General features: G+C 32.3%; 1 protein-coding gene across 2 annotated transcripts in view; it reads left to right on the top strand.

The window, feature by feature from the left end:
- Positions 1 to 12,582, top strand: part of Fur2 (furin-like protease 2) — a 162,158-nt gene extending 149,576 nt beyond the window's left edge. The window contains exons 22-25 of one of the 2 annotated variants that reach the window (XM_089253427.1): positions 2,903 to 3,006; positions 3,700 to 3,868; positions 7,413 to 7,560; positions 10,843 to 10,962. In XM_089253427.1, the coding sequence (XP_089109553.1) occupies positions 2,903 to 3,006; positions 3,700 to 3,868; positions 7,413 to 7,560; positions 10,843 to 10,864 (443 nt within the window). In that variant the 3' untranslated portion in view covers positions 10,865 to 10,962. Of the gene's footprint in view, positions 1 to 2,902; positions 3,007 to 3,699; positions 3,869 to 7,412; positions 7,561 to 10,842 lie in introns of both variants that reach the window. The other variant, XM_089253426.1, reaches the window with a different exon arrangement.
- Positions 12,583 to 13,466: the final 884 nt, after the last annotated feature.

The following is a 13,466-nucleotide window of genomic DNA, read 5'->3' as shown; positions in this document are numbered from 1 at the left end:
GAAGCAAGAGAGTTGGAGGTTGATCCGACGTGCAAGTCGGCACTGTGAGGCTGTCTGGTAGTAACTCAGCAATGCAACTCCTGGCGTGGTCCTCAGAATAGAAATTCAATCCACTTGTTTTAGAGACCTCAACAATGACTTGGCAGGTCACTACCCTGGCTGGAGAACACCAAGCACACCAGCAGTGCTCACACTAGCAGTGAAATCATAAAGGCAGCTAGATCACAACAGCAGCCTAGCAGGAAGGAACTAAGTCGTCCTGTACCCTTTGAAGTGCTCTAAGCGCCATCTATTTTAATGTGCATACTAGGAGGAATTTTCCCTCTCAACACATAGCACCAGCATAGCTCGGCAACCAGGAAATGTGTATGCTAACATAAGATAAGATGACATCATTGCAATACTTCTCAGAGGTTGTGTGATCTAGGGTCAGAGGAACTCAGTTGACCCTGTGAACCCTGTCTTTATAATATCCTATCTTAGAAATAGGGTTAACCCAGGTCAATTTTTTGTAGCATTAAAATTGAATTGCCTGTTGATGACAATTTGCTTAATAGAGAAGTTTTATGTAAAAATTTTAATATCTCATGATCGAAACAGTAAGTACAAAAAACAAAAGTTTAAAGAAATGCTAAACTGCTGACACCTTCAAAACCAGATGAAATAGTTTTATGTGTGTAATGTTTTACATGTCTACACATCTAATACCCTGGTTCTTCTAGAGGTATTAAATGTATATAGCTTTTGCTTTTCTTTTAGCACCCATGCACAAACCGGTTGCGATCCCATCCACACAGTTGTTTACCATGCCAATAAGATTCCGGCCAAAAACGTTCAGTTTGTGTAATGCCTGCTGCTTGTCTCATAAATTATATCTTTGCAACCAGAAGTTCAAAAAATTGCTCAAGGACAATGCATAGCACACATGATGTACACAAGCTTTCAGAAACAATGTATGGGAACATGTTGCAATAGATTTACTAGGCCAAGATTCTATCTTGAATGTTATGTTCAAGTTGATTATTCACTGAAATCAACTAAACTTTCCTAACGATGATGCCAGCAACTAAAAATACCCATATGTTGTTCAGGATGGCATTCCTGATGTAATTAATAATAGTTTAACATCTCAGCTTAGTAGGTAAGAATAACCAAAAAATATTAGCATTACCTGTGCATACTTAAATGCATACTGCAAATGAGATTAAGTGGGGGAATTTGACATGTATTGATAGCATGTGATGCATATCTGTTACAATGTTGCATTTATTTACAGTCAGACCCCAATATAACAAACTCTGATTCAACAATTTTTTTCTTAAATTCTGATGAAGCTAAAGGTCAAACCCTTATTTAATTAACAAAAACCCTTGATATGACAATTTTTTGTTTTGCGCTAGCCTTAATTTTTCTTCTTATGTGTCGTCTACCCAAAAACACAGGAGATTTGACCATCTTTAGAGAAACGAAAAAAAAGGGAGCAGTAATCTGTTTCTTTTGAATAAAAGAAGGCAATAAAGCCATTTAGAGTGTGCATGGGAAGGTTTACGTGGCCAATTGGTGTACACAATACTATAAAACATTGTGCTGTCCGTGTGTTTAGATTTCAGTAAAGAAATGAAGTTACTTCAAGTTTGTCTTTACAAGCAAAGAAAGGCTGGTCATCTGAGGAGAAATTGTTTTTTGGTTAGCCAAAAAATAAAATTTCAACAGAATTTTAAGAAAATGTTGGACGTAGTAAACAAATTTCTATCAACCAATTTTTTCATGCATCCTAATTTCATTCTTAAGTTAACCATTTGAAAGGCCATTTTTCTATAAAGGGTATGTTAAATATTTTTTGGATTTTAAGATTGATTTAAGAAAAGAAACTCATTTAACTTATTAGATAAAATTAATTTTCAAACAATTATATTTTTTTTATTAGATTATTTAGATAAATTAATTTTTGTTTCTCTGAAGTTATTAATAGATGGTACATCTGATGAGCAGTGGTAAAATAGCTTACCATGGACATTTAAAAATTCATGAATTTGGTAGGAAGTATATTTCCTACGGCCTTAGAAAGGGTTAATATATATATTTTTTTCAATTTTTGTCAGAAATAATTTTTAACAGTAACCTCAAAGTAAAAAGCTTTTAAAATTTGCCATTTCAAGTGTGTGTTCCTGATCAATTTGATTTAATTATTTCCTTGATTTAACAAATAAAATTGTCTTTTTTCTGATTCATTAAATCAGGGTTTGTCTGTATATACTTTCTGTAAACCATCACTACCATTATTGAGCCATAAACTAGGAAGCATGCAGTTTACGCACACTTTATAAGTTTTTATTTTTGTATATCAATTAATTTAATCTTTCTTCAGGCAGGTGTCACATGGGTATGTTTCAGAAAGTTATGTTGCTGAAGGATGAGTGCTGCGTGCATAATCTTTATGCTTATGTTCTCACAATCCTAATTATATGTACCCTACTAGTACGGTGTGAATTATTGTGTTTTTGATTGGTTTGTGAGATTTACACAGCTTCAGGATTGTTTATGTAGAATGTGCTAGGTATTACTAAATTCATAAAGGCAATTACATTGAATTGCATGTTTTATGTTGTAGTGCAGTGTTTGTTCTCAGTATTACCTATGAATTGAAAAATTTATTTTTTCTAATGAATAAAATACACCTTGATATAGCTGCTTTAACAATACACTGCTCAAATAATGAAAGATATGATTGATATTGAAATCCCTCATTGCGGGCATGCCATTCTGGGGTGTGGTCCTAAACTCAATGTAGCTATTCTGTCCCTGGCCTGAAAGGGTCAAGTTGAGTAATATCTGACATTTTTATTCATGTTTATGAAGCATTAAAAAACAGAGTTTTCATTCATGATAATTTTTTTTCAAGAATCTGGGCCTGTTCATTGCACAAGCTGTTATGAAAATGCTTCATATGCTGATGGTCAATGTGTGCCATGTTTGGATGATGAATATTATGATGAATATTCGCAGGTAAAAGATTTGTTTTCTCAGAAAAGTTTAGCTAGATGCATTTTCTTAGGGTGTACCAAGCTTATAAACTCCTTAGTTTCCCCATGAATGTGGCTCTGGTACTTAATTACTAGGTTTAAAATTTGGTAATTGTTTTTTTTTTGTATGAATAATTTTGCTCAAAATGGTTAAACAAAAGAGTTTCATATATGCAAAACACAGTTTAGTTGTTGCAAGCCGCAAAAATACATTAATAACACAACATTAATAATAATGTTATGTTAACACTAATTAAATGGATTATTTAATCCATTAAATACCAACCAGTTTCACGAACTTTATTTTATAATTTGGCTAGTTTTTTTAAATACAAATTTGAAGGCCACAACAGACAAATTACCCAGTGAGATGGCTGGAAAAAAATTAAGAAAATGAAAACTTATTATTGTGTGTGAAAAAAAAAAGTCCATAAAAAGTGTTGATGTACTACAAATTGATTAATGCCTTATGAAGATTTTTTTCATGGTTCTTAGCCTCAGCTAATGAATGTTTTAGTTGATATGGATGCATTCGCTAACGTAATGCAGTTAAAAAAATGTTTCTACTTCTCTTAGGTTTTTAGTGTAACTTTTGCAAAAGAATCCTAAAAATACAAATCACAATTTTTAGCTTTTCTTAAGTGTCTTTTGATTACGTAAAAACATTTTTTTTCAGACATGTAAAAGATGTCATGATAAATGTGGAAGATGTAATGGCCCCTCAGCATACAACTGTTTATCATGCCAAGCTCCATTGAGACTAAATGAGACAAACCATCTATGTCTACCATGCTGTAATAAATCCAAGGAATTGTTGAGATGCTGTGCTTGTAGCAAAAATCTAGGTAGAATAGTTATTTATCGTATCGATAAATCTTGAATTTTTCCTAATGGCTTTTGTTTTTAATGTTAATATATATATATATATATGTGTGTGTGTGTGTTTATTTATTTTTTTTACAAAATTCATTGTTGCAGCATTTGTAAGCTAATTTCATTGAAAGCTAACTTTTAAGTTTTATAAAAATTCCTAAACTTTTTTTTTGCTCTGTTTACACAAGTAAAGTGTTTATGATGATTTGGAAAATTTATCTTTTATAGTGTTGGTTATTTTTAATTATTATACATACACATGGTGTCCTCTAAATTTATGGCTACAATGTCACAGATGGTAGTGCTCACCAACACCACCAGTTTTCATTATAGAATTTGTGGTTGCCTATGTAGCAAGCAGTTGGAAATGAAGGACAAACACAGAGGTTTCCATTATAGTGACATTTACTAGAGATAATTGCAACAAAAGCTCTAGCAACCTCTAATCCAACATCTAGTAACATGTTTACTGATGTCAAAGGTGCCTGCCTTAGATTGTTGATGATGCAGTCATGCAGCATTAAAATATGATAAACATCTACAATTGGGCACATAAGATATATACATAGCTGCTGTGCTGGCATCATTAGGACCCAGGTTTGAACCCTACTGGTTGCACAGCAGTGGTCACCTGAAATTTGTTTTCCATCTTCAAAGTGCAAATGTGATCTTATCTCCCCATTGAAAAGTTTGTCATAGAGAACAACAGAGGAGGCACAATATACAATCATTACATTTTATTCACAATTCAAAATATAGATTACAGCACCAACTTCATGCACAACTCTAGATATAATTCACAGACTGCTATTTACACATACACTTCATGAAGAACTTGTTTACCACTTAAAGGCGGGTAAAACGGTAGTAAATTGTCCAATGCTGATGGACCGTAGTTGTGCCGGTTTGCAAGAAGGATAATGCAAAACCAATCAGGAAATAACCTAGTCATCAACCAAAATTGACAGCAGGAGTTCACTTTGATTTCAACCTTATTATATGAATTTATTAGACGTGTTATCATTATATGTGCTGAGCAACTTGTTGTAGAGAAGTGCAAAGAGGTGATGTCACTCTACACTGTTCATGCAAAGTGTAGAAAAACTTGAATAGAATGTGAAAATGAGTTTTCGGAAAGATACATGCCTTTGCAGAAGATCAAACCACTGTCCTCCAGGTAGGAAAAAAAATTTCCAAAGAAACAAATAGGACATTGTGTTTCAGCTGACAGAGATTTTGATTAACAAATGCATTTCCGGAATTATAATTATCATTGTTGGTTGCTTTTTACCACCATCCACCTTACATTTGAGCCATTCATGGAAGGACAACCTATATGTAATTTTTCTTGATTTGTAAAATGCATAAATACCGTATATACTTGTGTATAAGCCAAGTTTTTGTGTGGAAAGATTTGTTCCTCAGGTGGGGGGGGGGGGGGGTCGGCTTATACTCGGGTCAGTTTTTGATGAGAAAATATTGACCCCCCGCAATCAGTAGTCATTTTTGTAGCAGTGTTCAAGACACCAGCATTATTGGTATAGGATATATTCAAACCTCACAGAACTGATAATGTCAAAGCCGGGGCAAACAAATCGAAAACATCATTGGCTTTTGATACTAGGTGGGCTAATGTCACCTGACAGGTGATAATTTTGGTAGAAGCAGAATTCCACGCCTCATGTACCCATTGGCACACTAGGCCAATGTCAGATTTCTTCAAGGCAACACTTTTTTTAGTTTCTTTATCATCGGAACTCTTCCATTCGATCCACAAATTCCTCAGTCTTTGAGAGGCTTGTTGATGCTCACATCTAAAGATGTACAATCGACGTTAGCCCACCTAGTATCAAAGCCAATGATGTTTTTGATTTGTTTGCCTCGGCTTTGACATTATCGGTTCTGTGAGGTTTGAATATATCCCATACCAATAATTCTGATTTCTGGAACACTGCTACAAAAATGACTACTGATTGCGGGGGTCAATATTTTCTCATCAAAAACTGACCCAAATATAAGCTGACCCCTCAATGCGATGGATGGAACTGAAGATACCTTCTTTGAAAGTAACAAAGGTTATGACAGCCTAGATGAGGATAAAAGCGAAGATGCCGCACCCACTATGATTATCTGATGGATTACGATGAGCTTGGAGACTCAGAAGAAATGGATTAAAAAATTTGAATCATTTTCTATTGTAAATTTCCGCAAGCTATTAATTTTGCATGAAAATATAAGAATTTTTTTTCCCTGAAATGCACAGATTTTTTGGGGTCGGCTTATACTCTGATTTTCAATTTATTGCAGTTTTGTGGTGATTTTGGTCCTGAAGTGAGGGAGTCAGCTTATACACAAGTATATACAGTAGTTATTTTACAATTAGGTCTCTTTTTTTTTTTTTTTTTTTTTCTAGGAGTAAATTTTTTTTTATTATTATATTCAAACCAGTATCATTCATTATGTCAAGTGAGTATAATTCTTATTTTTTAATCATTTCTTAAACATCTTTTGATTAACTCAGCTTGTGATGTGTAGTATATGCTAATCTTTGTACATCAGTGTTCTTGTCAGTCTTATAAAATTAAGATATTGTCAAGTTGAAAGATGATTAAATTTTCCAACATCAAGAGAGAAAGAGCAACGTGATAGGTAAATTCAACCTCCAAATTTAATGGTTTTATGAATAATTTTTTTTCTGTTATGGTTGTGTTCCTAGTCATTAAGAATTGGCTTTAAACTATATTGTGGTACGCTTGGTGGTCGAGCGGTTATAGTGACGGATTCGCGATGCAAGGATCCGGGTTCGAACCCCACAGTGGTGGTCGGCTGAAGTTGGTTTTCTGTGGTTCCCAACTTCAAGGCGCAAATGCAAGCCATTCTCCCTGTTAAAAAGTCTCGCCACAGAGAGCAACAGTCCTACAACGATAAATCATTCAATCATAACACTTCACTCATAGTTAGAAAAACTGGTGGCAGATGGCAGCACTACACATAACAAGCATTACAGAAAAACAAAAAACTTCACGTCAGGATTCACTACACGTACATGCACATTCCCGCATGTACCGATTCCTTGGGGGTTCCGCGGGGGGGGGGGGTGCATGTGTGGTGTAGCGGTAGTAGGTAGGGCCTCCAAAAAATGGCTCGGGGATCCATGATGTTCTTAAGTCAGCCACCTCGTTGGGCAATTTGCTTGTTGTGGCGTTGTATTTGTATAATGAGACTGTGTGAATGAATTCTCCAAAAAGGAATAGGAAAGCTTGTGAGATAGTGTCTGTTCATAGGTTTCTTTAGCAAGGTTTTTTTTAAACATTTTATTAAATTATTTTAACAAATCAAAAAATTTTTAAAGCTAAACTGCAGTTTTGAATATTTTCTGAATTTAATTACAAAAAAAATTGATGGTTAAATTTGTAAAAGTCTGTGGTAATATTTTTTACACATGAAGATTATATGGCGTTTGGTACCAAATATATTTATTATATATATATATATTCATGTTCTCTTATCTTTCAGCTCAGGGGGTGCTTTCACACCATTTTATGCTTTGCCAAAATTCCTTACAACAAATTCCTGTGAACCATCATCCAAACCTATTTATGAAGGGAGAACCTAGCAATTTTTTTTTCGAATTTCTGAAACTAGTTTTCCTTCTTATATTAAAGTTAGTACTAGTACATCTGGAATTTTAATTTTTTATTTTCTGATGGAAAAAAAATGTTTTTTTACCTTTAGACAATAAAAGTTATTTTTTTTTTCCAAAAAACAAGATTTCATTTCCATTTCTTTTTGTTTTCAATGCTGCTAATTTTTTTTCTTTTGATCTATATTGCCTTTTCATCCAATAGAACACCAATATATACACATTAGAAGATGGTCATTATACTTGAAAATTTCTAAGCATTCAAGTTAGATTAAAATAAGATAAAAACACACTGAGATAATCTGGAAATAGTGTAAAAATCAAATGAAGTTTACAGTTTTATCTGGAATGTATATGGGTCTTGAACTTGCTGAATTTCAAAATTGTAGATATTTTCTAAGTAATGATGAAATTCAAACCAGGTATATTAGATATATAAATTAAGGTGTAAATTATGGTTTTCTTTAAAGCTTTTTTAGTTAATATTTTCAAGGAAAGGAAAACGTATCACAGTTACCAAACCAAATTAAAAATTCAAGATAATAGTAGGTATACAACTTATCTTGGTTGCTGATGTTTCTGGGAGGGGGAAAAAGAGGCCTAATTATGAAAGTTTTTATTTTCCATTGTATTTTTCAGTATAATCAAGTTTTTCTTAGTTTTTCCTTTTCTTTTCAAACATTTCACGTGACTAATGTTAGAAGTGTTCAACATGAAAATCTTTTCTTAACGAATTATGGATATTTCATCTAACTCTTGAAAGAATAATGATAATTATCAATATCAAACATCACAGTAATACAGTGTAAGTTAAGAGTAAATTTAATTTAATCATCGTTGAAACAAAATGATTTACTTATAATTAACTTATTCAGTTCATTCACTCTTATTTTTTTACAGTCACATATATGATGTTTCATTTGATTCTGTTAAAATTATTTTTGTGTGTATGCATGAGTTTTCACAATAAATGTTTTTATTATATTATTTTTCCATTATATTGCTTTTTTCATTTTAATATTTACTTTCTTGCTAAAAAGAAATTAATTTCTCATCGATTTGATATTTTCCTGATTGCTGCAATTTTTGTCATAAAAGTTCCATCTTCATTCTGAATCAGAATTTTAAGACTATCACACAAAAGTTTTAGCGCTGGAATATATCCTTGAGAAAAGACTATTTTGATGCATAATAAGGGAGTGGCAAAAGTTTTTTTACGCAATTTTTTTATTTAAATGTTATATGGAAATGATACCAAATTAAAAAGAAGAAAGAAGTTTTAGCTAAACACATTTGTTTCAGAAAATTTTAATATCTGATAAATTTGCAACTGCAGTCCATAGTGAAAATTTTATTTTCTATCAAGATTCTGTGCATGTTCTTCCTTCAATGCTCTAAAGGTTTTGCGACATCTGCTGGTGGTACTTAGGTGTTCATTCTGCTAGAAATGTTTTTCCACCTTTGCAATAATATTCTAATAAAAACTTGAAAAATTTAAGCCAGTCATCTGAAATTCAAAACTGCAACTGTGACAAACATAGTGGAGGTAAATTCCCAATATGTGCTGATGACTTATTGATTTGATACCATGATACATAAAATCCACAATCAAAGCTAAAAGTTATTACTAATTACCATACCACAGTGATTTACAATATAAACACATTTTTACATGCTGCCCTGTTCATGTAACCTTGTGCTTGCAGAAATTGCTTTTCTTTTTACCCATAATGCTAAGATTAATAGTTTCTGGGGTGAAATACAAAAGAGACTGAAGAGAGTTGCGTTTCAAAGTACTAATTATTCAACAGATTATCTTTTGGTTTTGTTCAAGACAAGTTTGTTTCATACAGTGTCCTTCTTAGACAGGTTTCACTATACAATGAAATCTCAATACACAAATATTCAATGTAATGACAAATGTCTCTACAACAATACTCAATGTAACTATAGCAACAGAAGATGCAAATGAAGTGATGCTCTTCCATGACATAAGCAGCGTGCATGAGTTTGTTATGAAAATTATTCTAAGCACATCGTGTGTGGAACATGACTGGATATAATGATGTATGTCAATCTAAGAGCATCGATGTTGATTTTGTTTGCACTTGCAAGCCACAAGTTTATATTAATGTAACATTAATATAACTAAATTAAAATTAATTATTCTAGATTGTTTCGGATCTTTTACATCACTCAGACATTTTAGTAATGACAAATGTCTCTATAACAGTATTTTTTGAAATCTTGTTGGGAATTGCCTTTAATCTAATGTTAAACTGTGCTAAATGCAACCATATCCTTTACTATGACAAATCTCTACATATATATATTTTTTTTTTGAGATTTTGAAACCATTATAACATATTTTTTATAGTTCGCTCAAAATTGTTTCAATATAGTTTTGAAAATGTCATCAGTTTTTATTTTTTGGGGTAGTCTAATAACATTAACCACCTGTCCCACTCAAGAGTGTTTATCAAGTTATTGCTTTTGTTACCTTCTGTGTAAAACATAAAAATGTAGTGCAATAAACTTCTTTATGGGGTTGAAACACATAATTTAATTTTATTAATCAACTGGGTGGTGGCAATATTTTGCTGTGAGTAGTTATTAATGTATTTGCTGTGGCGGTAATGTGTCTAGAGTATTATTATATCAACTTTTCATTGTATATAAAATAAATGTAGGATAATTCTACCTTATATATGCCCAGATGACCTGAGAAGAGTGAAAATTATGAATATACTGCAAAATCGAGTTTTTAAACTTGGAATTTACTATAGTTGTTTTAGTGTATAAATATGTTTATAAATAGAAAGAAGATGGCAATTACAGGAATTTTAAAAGTAATTTATATTTGTAGCTTAGAAATTCAAATTATGTGACAAAACAAAAAGAAAATATAGTGAGTTAAAATAAAATAGTTTCACTTTTCCTCATCTTTGTTTGGGAAAAATAGTGATTTCTGTTTCTCTGCAGTTATTTTCGTACCAATAAAATCAATGGGATTGAGACAAAATCTTACAAACCATTTCCGTGCAATAGCAATTAAATTGCCTGTTGCTAATATGTTTACTGGTGAAATATATGAGTTTCACTAAGTATAAAAAAGAAAAAAGAAAAATTTTACTATAAAAAACCTTTGTAAAATCTATCAAAACCTTTCATTAAGATATTGTATGAAGAAGGATTTTTTCATTATTTTTTGTGGTAAAAATTGATATTTAGAAATAGTGATGATGAAAATAAAAAAAAATTTTAGAATTCAGTTAAAATATAATAACTTTTTTTTTATCCTAGACATATGCATCGTATCTGTTGAACATCCGAGCAATAGTGATAAAGAAAGTTATGATTCTGACAGCTTAGATGGGAGTATAGTTCAAGGAAATGATGTTGTGCTCATCGTTTTAGTGATATGCTGTTTGGCAACCATCATGTTTATAGTACTATTTATATTCCTTCAGCTTCGTTCAGCCGGTTTGTGTGTGTGTCACAATGGAACTGAATATGAAAGAGTTCCAAATAATCTCACTGCAAGATTTGATGCTGATCAAGAAACCATATCACTAACTCATGAAGATGCAGATGATGATGATGATGTATATGAAAAGGCCTAAAAACGTGTATCGTGTTTCATACCTGTGCCTCAAGCTATACCTACTTGTGTATAGCTGATTCTTGTTGAAGTGTCAGTTCATTTATGGCATTAAATGCTAAAAAAAATGGCATTGTTAGCTTGTGTGCAATGCTTTAAAAAAAAAAGGGGGAGTTTTCTGGGCTGAGTTATACCAAAAGGGAAGCCCAATGAACACTGATTTTTATTTGTATTTTCTTCATCAAATCTTAAAACTGTAATTTTGTCTTTTAATAATCTACTTAAATATCAAATTTGTGTGCTTATCATATAGCACAAGTTTTACTTATTTGTTGGATAAATTTTTTATTGGGCATATCAATATTATCTACTGAAAATAGGCTGTTTAATATTACACTTTAAGTAATAAAAACTAATTTTTTCCTGATAAAAATTGAACTATCATTAAGTTTCTATGATAAATATATTTTTTTGTAGGTGAAGTACTGCATGTTGTGTGCTAACTTTATTCATATTAAATGGACAAATTTGATGCCATATTAATTGTGGTCAGAGCCTTTAGTGTGTGAGGGTACCATGGTAATCTTTTGTTGTGATTTCCGCTCACAAACTGTTCCAGTTTGTAGGGGGTCCCACTTTATTGCCATGTCCAAGTGTCCATGATGTTAAGATTGTCTTGTTTGTAATGGTAGTGAGCATGATGAGATATATTTTGTACAAAAGCTGAAATTTGTCCATTGTTATGCTGCGTTTGTTCAATATTGTTGAAAGACTATAAGCACCCACAAAATTGGTAGATGTATTTGTCACCAAACTACCAAGATACAGCATAAGTATTATCATCAACATGAGCATATTAAGTTATGCTAGTTTTACCTAATATATATACACCCTAATATTTTCCATCTACTTATTATTTATGCTTTCTAAATATAGGTCAAAACTCTATAAGCAAAGATGTCAAAACGGAACATTGTTTGAAGAGAAAAAATTTAAAAATGAATGAGTTTCCTCTTTGCTGTGTTTTGAAAAAGAGTACTTGCATTTTATTTATTATAAATTTGATGATTCTACTATTTCATATTAAAATATTTTCTTTCAATCATTTTACTAAAAACCTCCTATGTTTACCATAGTTATAGATCAGTTAAATCAGTTTGAAACTTTTATTCTACCTTTTAAAGCATTGTTTAATGAACAGGATATTTATAAAAAATAAATGGACATTATAACCTTGCATTTTGTTAAAATACTGTTTTCTTTCTTGACAAAATCTCAAAGTTTCATAAAATAAAGGAATAAAGGACTGACCAACTTTTGTTCTGACAAGAATTAAATTTATTTTTGACTTCAATAGCAAAATTCATAATTAAAAATTTATAATACAATAAAAATACAACCTCTGACAACAAAGTTTGGTGAATAGTCCTGTAACATTAACGTAGATGAAATGTTAACAAAAGTTACCTTACTGTCCTTCTAAATAGTCACCTCCCATTACTATGCACCGCTGAGATCTCCTATACATGTCCTGGAAACTTTGCAAAAAGTCTTCTTTTGGGATGGAGTTCAAAAGCCTTGTCACGTTCCATTGGATGTCAGGAATATCATCAAATCTCTTTCATTTCAAAGCAAGTTTGCGTCGTGGGAATAGGAAGAAGTCTGGAGGATTGAGATCTTGCGAGTATGGTGGATGTTCAATTTGCACCACTCCCTTTTTTTGCCAGGAACTATTTGACGATATTGGCTGTGTGAGGGAGAGCATTGTCGTGAACAAGAAACCATGAACCTTGTTGTGCATACTGATGTCGTACCCTGCGTAGACGTTTCATGAAACAGGTCAAAATTTCAATGTACCTTGCAGCATTCATTGTTGTTCCCTCAGGTAGAAATTCCTTGTGGATTTTCCTGTTCTCAGTTAAGAACCAACGCACTAAACAAGCACTTTGTAAAACAAGTCTTTCACAGAACACAAACGACGCTCAACTGAACAACGGTGGCAGATGGTCAACACCTGCCGCTACGCATGTGCAGCGTTTTGCTTCGCCAGTGTTGCCAGATCGGCCGTTCTGACTTCATTCACCGAACTTTATTGTCAGAGGTTGTACAAAGGCCACAACAGGCAAAATGCCCATCTTCATATATTTATCAGCTGAGAATGAAGCTTAGAATTTATAACAATAAATCTTCTAAAATATTGAAAAAAAAGAAAACAGTTGTGATGGCTGTTGGCTTTTCATTGTAAAAATTCAAGAATGTGTTCTGCTTGCATAGTTAATGACACTTATAGTATATATATACAATATATATAAAATATAAATTTACA

Source organism: Pholcus phalangioides, unplaced genomic scaffold (genome assembly GCF_987345545.1).
Source record: "Pholcus phalangioides strain wild (caught in Gottingen) unplaced genomic scaffold, Ppha-v1.0 ptg000039l_1, whole genome shotgun sequence".
Classification (NCBI taxonomy): domain Eukaryota; kingdom Metazoa; phylum Arthropoda; class Arachnida; order Araneae; family Pholcidae; genus Pholcus; species Pholcus phalangioides.
The sequence above is the reverse complement of the archived record's forward strand: the minus strand, read 5'-3'. Positions and strand labels throughout refer to the sequence as shown.